A 10624-nucleotide genomic window follows, 5' to 3' on the forward strand; every position below is an offset into this window, starting at 1 on the left:
TGGAGACTAGGCTGATTGGTTACTCTAAATTGACCCTAGGTATGAATGTGAGTGAATGGTTGCCTGTGTATGTGTTGGCCCTGCCATGGACTGACGACCTGTCCGGATGTAACCTGTCTCTCGCCTGAAAGCTGCTGGGATAGGCTCCACCCCCCCCCCCCCCACCACCACCCTTAACAGGATAAGAGGTGGAAAATGGATGGATGGATGGATGGATGTACAGGGAAACATGGTGTCCTTAATGTGCTGAAGTGTACTAGACCCCTTTTGCTTCATCACACTCTGGAGTAACCCCCTCAGAATACTTAGTCCAGAAAGAGGAGCAGAACGCTTCCCTCTTGACCTTTCTAATGATAATTAGCCCTTACATGAACATCTGCTTCCCTCTTTATGAAGACGTCCATCGTCTCCTGTTTAACTTGACCAAGGAAGACGTAACTCCAGTCAGGAGTGCTAGCCAAAGGGGGGGGGGTGGTTTCTCTTCTCTCGGCGACCTCTACCCCCGCAGTGCGTAATAAACATTTGCCTTGTGGAAGAGACCCGAGATTATGAACTGAGGATGCATTGTCTGATCATATGAAGGTGCTCCCTCTTTCTTGGGATGTATGAGTGCTCAAACATTCCAGCATCCAACTGCTTACGTCAATTAGAACGTTCATGTGATTGAAGAGTTCTCTGTCACTGTTAAATGAAGTACAAGAGGAGGAATCTATCAACATGTATAGAGGAAACCTGGACTCTGTATTAAGTGACGCCACCTTGTAACTGAAGTCTCTGTCACAGAATTCCTCATTTAACTTCAATGTCACACACACACGAACACATACACGTGTATATATCACTCACACCAATGTGCATAGACATGACATCAAGAATATTTCACTGTCTATAGTTATAAAGTTCCTTGCTTTTCACTGTTATTGTCATAACTCTGAGCAATCTTATTCTCTAGATGATCTCTCTGTGTGATGCATGACTGCCCTCTGTTTACCCTGGGTAATACGGTAATTTCTGGGAAGTATTGAGGGTGGCAAAGTGTGCTGATTGGCCAGCAGCCCCACACAGGTCAAAGGTCGCTCCCCAGAGGCGGACCAGTTTATTATAATAGTCTTGACACCATCCTTTGGGTCTGGGTTCGGGGGCTCTCTTCAGCGCTTCTTGTTTTTTACGCACAAGCTCCTAGAGCGGCTGGTCAGTCTCTCCCCTTTTCTATTCTGCTTAATTTTTTGTTTCTTTGTTCTTTAACTTTATACAGAATTTCTTGTCTTACAACAACATTTCCTTTAGTAAAGTTTTATTTTTGGTACATGGAGTTGAACATGCCTGTCATTTCTGAGCTTGTGAACGCATCGTTCTGCATAGCATGTAAATTCTTGATTTTCTATTTTTGTAACTCGTCATCGATCGTGGCTCACGGTTGCTATACTATTGACCTCCCGTGAGCCTCGCATCTCCATCCTGACCAGTGGAGAGAAGCCACCGTGCACCTGAGTAGAGCATCACGTTGAGGTAGCCAGCAGCCCGAGACCAAACGGTAGCGAACCAACGCGCTTCTGTTCTCTGTCCAGCGTATCCCAGCGGAAGCCACGGTCATCGAGGCGGAGGCTTTGGAGGCCGTCTTCCCACCCGTTCGTTGGAGAGGTATCGTATATTGATGGGAGAAATCCAGCTGAGAACATTCGCCGGTTCCGTTGGTTTTCGCGCTGTCGCAATAACATGGTGCTGCATCTGTTCAGGCCTCGACTCCTCCCTCACTGCCAGCTCCACCAGACTCCTTAGTCTGCTCAGGTCCATTCAGCAGTTTTCTTTTGTTTGTAGGTCACCGTCGTTCATACCACACACCTTTTCACCTGCTACCTTTGCCGTCCACTTGAATCTCAGATAACTCTCATAGTTCATGTCTGATACTCCACATGAGCCTTAATTGCTTTGCTGGAATTATTACTCTGTTTTACGTGTTTTCTTTTTGGTATTAAATCCTCTGCTGTAACGATGTTAAATTTCCCCACTGTGGGACCATTTAAGGTTTATCTTATCTTAAAATTCCAAGAAATGTTTCAAATTGTTTTTATATTTGTACGCAAGCCACTTTACTGCAAAGAACTCATTGATGAGCAACAACCTGAGACTGATGGTTTTCTCGTTGGACGAAACTAAATTACAATGAGTGGGGCCCCAAGTAACAACTGTGTTAAACATTCGAAAGATACATCATCATCCTCAGTTTATCAAGTCACGACAGTGCAGATGACAATAAATACTTTGAAGTTTTAATCACACAATAATTACAAACATTAATAAAAAGCCACCTATATCAAAGCATTTGAAATATATGTGCAGGAATTGCAATTTCTACAACATTGCGCCTAAATATACTATACATGCACAGCCACTAGTCAAGCCAATTTTATTTGTGTCACCAAACCCCAATCAAAGTTCTGTCCTGACTCTGTCCAAGTAGAGCAGGTCCAGCACCTCCCTCCTTCAATGAACCTCCACCCAACAATTCTCCATCAGCAAGCACATCCTGCAACAGCAGCCACCAGAACCTTCCTTTACCAGCAGGAAGGTGGAGCAGATCCAGGATCAGTGGGGACGGAGAGAGTGCAGGAGAGAAGGACAGAGACAAAGACAGAAAATGGAGGGAGACAGCGAGACAGAAGGAAAGATGGAGGGACAGAGATAAAGAGAGAGAGAAAGGAGGAGAGACTGATGGACAGATGGGGACGTGAGCAGGTGGAGCTAGGGGTGGCAGCTGGAGCCTCTTCAGGTCTGGAGCCTCCTCCAGCAGCACCAGGATCTGGGATGAGGGAAGAAGAAGAGGAGTTAGTAACACGTCTGAGGACAGGAGGAGGAGAGAGAAGCCCAGTGCCTCATGGGAGAACCCAGCGGTCTGAACCTATAGCAGCAGATCTAAGGGCCAGCCTAAGCAGTCCTGACTATAAGCCCTCACCCAGGAGGGACAGACGTGCAGGAGATGTTGGTACAGAGAAGACAACAGTTTATAAAACAGAATGTAGGAAACATGGAAATGTTAATAACAGTTGAAGAAGGACGCTTCTGGAAGGGGAGGCAGGGAGAGCAAGCCAGCTTGATGGGGGACTGGATGGTAGACTGGTTCATGGAAGGGGAGGCAGGGAGAGCAAGCCAGCTTGATGGGGGACTGGATGGTAGACTGGTTCATGGAAGAGGAGGCAGGGAGAGCAAGCCAGCTTGATGGGGGACTGGATGGTAGACTGGTTCATGGGAGGGGAGCGCAGGCCGGTGTAACAGTAGGGGATAAAAAAGGGGGTGGGGGGGCGATGAAGTCGGCGGTTGGAGCAGAGAGATGGAGCTCTGGTGATTCTGAGGAAACACAGAGAGACTGAGACAACAAGGAGGAGAGGAGAGGAGAGGAGAGGAGAGGAGAGGAGAGGAGAGGAGAGCAGAGCAGAGCAGAGCAGAGAAGGGCTCCATGCAACCTGATGTGTCCCCCAGCAGTCTCAGCCTGTGGCAGCATAGCTATCAATGGTTCAGAGCTACCTGAACCAGTCCTGACTGAAGGCTCTGTCATCAAGGAATGTCTTAAGCCTGGACTTCAATGTCGTCAGAGTGTCTGCCTCTCTGACCCATGGAGAGATGCTGGTTCCACAGTAGAGGAACCGGTACCTGAAGGGTCCACCTCCCAGTCTGTTTTTAGAGATACTGGGAGTGCTCCTGTAGGACAGGAGGGACTAATGAGTTCTTTCAGAGAGGATGGAGCTTCATCATTGAGAGCCTGATGAGTCAGCAGAAGGACTTTGAAGTGGATTCTAGATCCTACAGGAAGGAAAGAAGCTAAAGTGGAGAGATGTGTTCTCTCTTCTTAACTCCTGTCAGAACCCTGGCTGCAGCGTTCTGGACCAGCTGGAGACTCTTTAGGGAGTTGTTTGGACATCCTGACAGGAGACAGTTGCAGTGGTCCAGCCTAGAAGTGATAAATGCATGCACCAGTTTCTCAGCATCACTCTGGGAAAGGATGTTCCTAATCTTAGTGATACTGCAGGTGGAAGAAGGCGGTCCTGGTCACATGCTTTATGTGGGAGCTGAAGGAATGGTCCTGGTCAAAAATGACTCCAAGGTTCCTTGCAGTTGTGCTCAGGGTCAGGGTGATGCCATCTAGAGTAGAGATCTGGTTAGAGAGGTGTTCCTGAGGGGTTTAGGTCCAAACACAATGACCTCAGTTTGATCTGAATTGAGCATTAAGAAGTTAGAGGACATCCAGGATTTCATGTCTTTCAGGCAGTCTTGCAGATTAGTAAACTGGCTTGTGTCGTCTGGCTCCATCGACCAGTAGAGTTGCGTGTCGTCCTCATAACAGAGGAAGTTGATCGAGTGCTTCTGGATTATGTCACCTAATGGGAGCATGTAAAGAGTGAAGAGAATCGGTCCTAAAACTGAACCCTGTGGTCCACCATATGTAACTCTACTGTACTCTGAATGGTCATTATTAACATTAACAAACTGAAACCTGTCAGATAAGTAGGACTTAAACCATTTTAGGGCAGGTCCTTAATCCCAATTTCATGGTCTAGTCTCTGTAGCAGGATGCTGTGGTTGATGGTGTCAAATGCAAGTACTACCAACACATTCCCTCGTACATGTAGAATGCACTTTAACTGGTTTTACGAGGATACATACGCCACCTGCATTCAGACTGGAAGTGGTTTGTCTGGAATAGCAATGATAGGCTAACAGGGATAAAACGACATCGCAGTGCACAACAGAAGAAGTGTGAAGCTCAGTTGTGGTGGTGCTGCAGTCACACGTCCGTGGCGTCTTCCTGGGGGGCTCCAGCCTCTTCATCAACCAAGCCTTCCGCTGCAGCATCACGAGCGTTGAGTTCAATGTTCTTGTTGTGTTCTGGCTCCTGCTGCATGTTGGCCTGGAAGACATGACAGTGCACACCTCCAGTTACTGCTGGAACAACTGCTCACAGCCAAGTACAACCAAGTTCAGTTGTGGTACCTTGAAGTAGTGGTAGAAGAACACAGCACATGACACCAGGATCAGAAGATGGACAGACAGTCTGATGATGAATTCACTTATAGGCACTGAAAAATATTTTGAATTATCACATTTGATCGATGACATCACCACTCACCACCACAGATGTGCTGATGGTTGGCTATTATTGATGCTGCATGTTAAAGGAACACACTAACTTCTAGGAGAAGCCTCTTATGGTCCATCGTCCCCAGAGCCAGACTAGAAGATGGAGACCCTTCTCAAGGAAGCTGAGACCCTGCCTTCATTTATATATCTGGGGTTGTGTAGAACTTTTGTCAGAGTCGTTGTACTTTTAGAATCAGACACATACCCGGGACTACTTTCCTGACTGGACGCAGTGGTTTGACACAGGACCTGAAAACCCCGACCACCGAAACCAAATGTTTGTTGGGAACCAGGAGTGCAGCTGCTACGTCTGATCATGGCAGATTTTTTGGAAGAGAGGATGAGGAGGATAAGTGCTGGACACACCCACTTCCTGACCCTGAGATGGTCGATGCCAACACTTGCGACTCACTGCCATTTATTGTGATAAGCTAACGAGCGTGGGTCTCAGCTGCCTACAGAAGTGTCTCCATCTTCTTGTCTGGCAGTAGGGACGATGAACAATAAGAACATTTCCTAAAAGATTAGTGTGTTGGTTTAACACCGACTACTTTTACATGCACACCAACATTCCACTGTTATTCAGAAAATGACAACAGTCCAGATTTCATCGGGATTTTATAAAAAGCAGATTCTGGCTGGGTTTTCAAAAGTGAGCATTTTTGGATCAAAATGTAGGAGGCCAATATTATTTGGGATTTAGAAGCCTTCTTTGGACACGTACAGTGTATTCAGAATCTAAATCTCAGAGGTTTCTATCATTTTAACACCTTTAAGCACACGGCGTCACCTATTTACTGTCAGACGTGCAATAGTGCTACGTAATCAAGGCTGGTTGTCAAGAGGGGGGCTTGGGGCCCCACCAGGCTCGTTACCACTGTTCAAAGGCAGAATGTAACAAAATGCGTTTTGTTTTTTGTGTATTTTGTATTTCTTAAGTAGATTTTAAAATTGTTTATTTATATTTTACTTCAGTAAGTTTTTACTGAAATATTATACTCTGCTACATTACAAATCCCCTCAGTTATGAGGTAAAAAAAAAAAAGCAAGGTGAGCCCAATGAAAACCAAAAGAGGAAAAAAAATCATGCCCGGTAACCAACAGGGTGATGAAGTGAAAGATGGAGACGGCTCAAGCCGAGACAAGCAGTGATGGTGGTCCTGAGACGCTAGGAATGCTAGCTGTACTACCTAAGTCTGCTGAACCCAAACAGGATTGAAACTCTTGGCCATATTTAAAGGAGTATTTTTCCTTCAAATACAAGAAGGCCAACAGCATAGATGTGCCTGGGTGATGGAACTATCAGCTTTCAAGAACTCCACAACTCATCCAAGGAAGAATGTTGTGCTAAGAGTTTGTGCTGTTGAATCGGTAGCTCGGCTGATCTCAAAGGAAGTTGAAATAGCGTTATTTGGCCAATTAGCAAATTAGCCTGTTTCATGACATCATCTTGGCGAGCACAAGCAGCCCTGCCCAGTGCTCCTCCAGTACCCAGGTGCAGAGTGCAGTGCTGGGGAGACCTAGAGAACATTCACCACTGTTGAGTGGAGCCAAATGAGGACAGGTGTTTCAATGCACTGTAAATGTATTCTAGAAACATGTACCGTCCATGACATGGAGGACTGTGGGGCACGTGTCAGTTTAAACATATCTAGGGGACACAAGCTTTGAGAAAATGTCAGGTTTGGGCCTTTTACTTAGCTTTCCCTTCAAAATTCCCTTCATGAATGAACTTGGGGTGGAATCACAGCTGTAGAGTCTCACAGTGTCAAACGCTTGAACTGCACAGACACAAACGAATGACAGCGAGCTGTAGCTCCGCCCTTCGTCTTTCAGACGAGTCGAGCTAGTTGGATTCAGCGCAGCTGCATGGAAACATGATTATTAGTAGAATCCTCATTTTCCTTATTCATGTAACAGCTTCATCAGAATGTTGTCATTGTCAGGATAAAACAAGAACCAGAGAACATAGGAAGTGCATGTGAATGTAGTCTGGCTCACATTCTTCTGTCTGACTCCAGCTCTTCCTGTTGTCACCTGCTATGATGAGGTGGAGCTCCTGGCTCTCAGAAGAGAAGTTGTGGGGGAAAACACTGGACAGGTGATAAACACATTTGTATTCCCCTCGGTGGGTGTGGTCTGCTGCTGAGAACAGAAAGTGGGCGGAGTGATTGAAGGCTGGCAGAGTGTAGTTCTGTGCTGTGCTGGAGGTGGAGAAGATGAGCTGGAACACGCCTCCTGGGTACTGTGGTTCAACAGAGCAACTGATGGTAAAGTTGGAGCCCCGGAGCAGCAGAGTCGCCTGCTGCCTCACCTCAGAGACGCCATCAATGGAGGCAGAGAAGGAGATGTTTGGCTGGGCCAGCAAATCTGTGTGCGGGGGGGAGCAGATGAAAGGCTGAATCAGCTGATGTGCTGGTGTCACTGAGGAAGCAGCAGTTTGTTTGGAATGTCCAGTGTTACCTGAGCACGTCACCATCAGCCTGGTGTCACTATTAGCAGTAGAAGTCTGCAGTACACACTCCCTCAGTACAGATGCTGACTGGACACAAGAAGACCTGATCCACCACACAGGCCTGGGTAGCAAGTCTTGTCTTTTCTTTTTTAAAACAGCAGAGCCACAATTCATCCGTCTACACACTGCTGAGGCAGACTTGTGGGGCCATCCAAGACCCTTGGAACCCGCTGGTCTCCACTGACCCTGGTGTTTGATCTCCAGGGTTCCAGCACAGCGACTGGGATCTCCCACTACCCTGACTTCATCTGGCTCTGAGCAGACATGGGAATCATTAGTGGTGGAAGTAAACTTGGGAGATGAAGCAGATCTATAACCTTTACCTGAGCAGACCAGTCCAACGCTCTTCCCTGGTAAGCAGGTCTTCCTCACTGAGCCAGACCTTCCACAGTTGAGCAGAGCAGACTCATGTCCACCACACTGGAACGTCCCTGCCATGACTGGGGGCTGCATGTCTGTATACGGGGCACCATGGAGGAGGGATGGAGCCCCACACCCCAACTCTCTACACACCACCTCTGCATTCTGCAGCCCAAAATCCTCCTCACAGACAGAGGACCACAAGTGGTGAGTGTTCACCTCCAGTCTGCCTGAACACAGACTGGACCCACCCACCAGCCTGACAGACTCTGTGGAGACATAACAAAATATGGATTGTTGCAATATTCACCCATTTTCTCCGCCACTCATCCTGCTTGAACTCATTTGAATCACCACATGATGTGATTACAATATCATGTGATCCTCAAGAATTTGCTGAGAGTTCATGTTCCACCTGGACAGCTTCATAATGTGAACACATTCTATTGATAACTCAAATGATTCACAATTTTTGGTGGCTGAGCTCCTCAAATTCTTCATCCCAGTCTGACAAAGTCTGCAAGCAGCATGTATTTCATCTGGCGCGTTACTTGCTTATTTGTCTTTGAAACCAAAGAGCAGCAACATGTCAGCTGTCAAAGCTGCTCTGATCTCATCCACCATAACAGCCCATCTTCTTACTGACGGCTGCATGGAGGTGACAGAAGTGAACATGATCAATTAACGGATCAATAATAAGGGCTGGGATATTTATGTATCTGGCTAGAAACAAAGAGAGGTCACATGCCTCAGGGACAGAAACTGCTGGAACAGCCAGATGTGAGATGCAGATTCTGAATAAGCTGGATCCACGTCCAAGGAATGCTGCTGCAACTCAGGACAGCAGGAATCACAAATTCCTCACAGAGAAAACTCCAGGGCTTCATGAACAAACTCGGTCTTTTTTTTTTCAGTGTAGGCAAGTAAGATCCAGGATCAGTTAACAAACAAAGACACTTTTAGTATTTTCCAAATAAAAGCAATGATAGGGTTGTATTGTAATTATCTTGTCAGAGCTGCTTTGAGAGTCTTATTCTGAAAGATTCTGACTGAAAGTCAAGTGCTTCTGTCAGCAGGTAGCATCACTCTGAGCTGGAGAACTCCTGGTCTCCCTGCTCATTCTTCATGAGTCTCCTTTGTCCATCATAGAACTGCTAAAGGAGGTCTGAGTCATGGAGGAATGTTGAGCACATCTAGAACCTCTGGTTCACATCATCATCATGACAATTGGCAAATTCAGAATATTGTCATTGTCAGAAGAACGGAGGCATATTTGTCAGCATGTAAACAGCCAAAGTCAACTTGTCCTGGACCACAGTAACGTTACTGTTGGTGTCCATAAAGTTACCTGAGCAGGTGATTTCCAGAATGAAGGAATGAGATATTGACCTTGATTCCACAAACTCCTTCAGTGTAGATGCAGACTGAACATACTCAGAGTCGATGAACCACACGGGTAGTCCTGAAGACTCCTGTCTCTGCCGTGTTGAGACAGCAGAACCACAGTCCAGCCTTCTACATATCACAGCTGTTTCCTTCAGGGTCCAGGACCCGTCTGTCTGTGCTTCTCTCCACTCTCCCAGGTGTTTGACCTCCATTCTACCTGCACAGTGGTTTGCTCCTCCCACCAACCTGACATCATCAGCATCTGAGCAGAGACAAGTGGATCATTAATACATGAATATGCAACAGGTCAGAGGCAGGCCTAAACCAAAGCTCCACCTGAGCAGGTGAGTCCAACTGGTTTGCCAGGTGAGCAGGTGTTTCCAGACCCTGAGAGTCCACAGTCCAGGAGGGAAGATTCATGGCCCTCACACTGGAACACCTGAGCACAGAATGGAGACTCTGCTGTGCCAAAAAGTCCCCCTTCCAGGATTGAAGGTGGCCCGCATCCTAGCTCTCGACACAGCACCTCTGCATCCTGCATGTCAAAGTCCTCTTCACACACCGAGGACCACAGCTGGTTAGATTTCACCTCCAGTCTGCCAGAGCAAAGGTCAGACCCGCCCACCAGCCTGACAGACTCTACAAAAGACAACAAGAGGACAATTAATATTTAGAATTAATTCATGTTCACACGTACTCACCCATTCATGCCTCTGACACGCAAAAACTCGTGAATGAAAAAGAAAAAAGATTCTGCTGGAATTTCTCCTCCTTGGAATGATTCATGTGATTATTGAACCTGGGAAACCTGATTCCTGCTCATTCCTCTCAACCATCCAATATCCCTCATGTGGGAATCAGACAACACAACTGGAATCACTGGTTTCCATCACCATCGTTGTCACCATCATCATCACCATCATCACCATCACCATCACCATCCTCACCATCATCATCACCATCATCATCATCAACATTGTCACCATCATCATCATCATCGTCATCATCATCACCACCATCATCATTTTCATCATCCTCATCATCTTCGTCACCATCATCGTCATCATCATCGTCATCATCATCATCATCATCATGGTCCTCATCATCATCATCATCCTCATCATCATCATCACCATCATCACCATCATGGTCCTCATCATCCTCATCATCATCATCATCATGGTCATCATCACCATCATCATCACCACCACCATCATCATGGTCCTCATC

The 10624-nt window shown here is 46.7% G+C and overlaps 1 protein-coding gene and 1 long non-coding RNA gene across 2 annotated transcripts in view; both read right to left on the reverse strand.

Annotated features, from left to right (window-relative positions):
* Positions 1 to 2310: 2310 nt before the first annotated feature.
* LOC147252703 (CD5 antigen-like) lies at positions 2311 to 9639 on the reverse strand. The gene is made up of 6 exons (XM_086219430.1): positions 9357 to 9639; positions 7972 to 8277; positions 7597 to 7902; positions 7171 to 7503; positions 4987 to 5072; positions 2311 to 4903 (listed from the first exon to the last, which is right to left on the reverse strand). Exons 1-6 carry the CDS (start codon positions 9604 to 9606, stop codon positions 4781 to 4783), a joined length of 1404 nt encoding a protein of 467 aa, XP_086075556.1. The 5' UTR covers positions 9607 to 9639; the 3' UTR covers positions 2311 to 4780.
* A 163-nt stretch (positions 9640 to 9802) lies between these two features.
* LOC147252704 (uncharacterized) overlaps positions 9803 to 10624 on the reverse strand; it is a 5364-nt gene continuing 4542 nt past the window's right edge. Inside the window, exon 3 of the long non-coding RNA XR_015118637.1 lies at positions 9803 to 10033. This is a non-coding gene — a long non-coding RNA (uncharacterized LOC147252704). The remainder of the gene's footprint in view (positions 10034 to 10624) is intronic.

The sequence above is a fragment of the Aulostomus chinensis genome, chromosome 12, assembly GCF_037954235.1.
Source record: "Aulostomus chinensis isolate RoL2024-O1b breed Wild chromosome 12, RoL_Achi_v1.0, whole genome shotgun sequence".
NCBI lineage: Eukaryota > Metazoa > Chordata > Actinopteri > Syngnathiformes > Aulostomidae > Aulostomus > Aulostomus chinensis.

Excerpts from the sequence above, each read along its gene's own strand:
- LOC147252703 (XM_086219430.1), bottom strand. The coding sequence starts at position 9,606 with ATGGAGGTCAAACACCTGGGAGAGTGGAGAGAAGCACAGACAGACGGG. Across the intron at positions 7,903-7,971 it reads CGTTGGACTGGTCTGCTCAG|AGCCAGATGAAGTCAGGGTA; the intron begins GTAAAGGTTATA and ends ATGTCTGCTCAG. Across the intron at positions 5,073-7,170 it reads GCTCCACCTCATCATAGCAG|TGCCTATAAGTGAATTCATC; the intron begins GTGACAACAGGA and ends AATATTTTTCAG.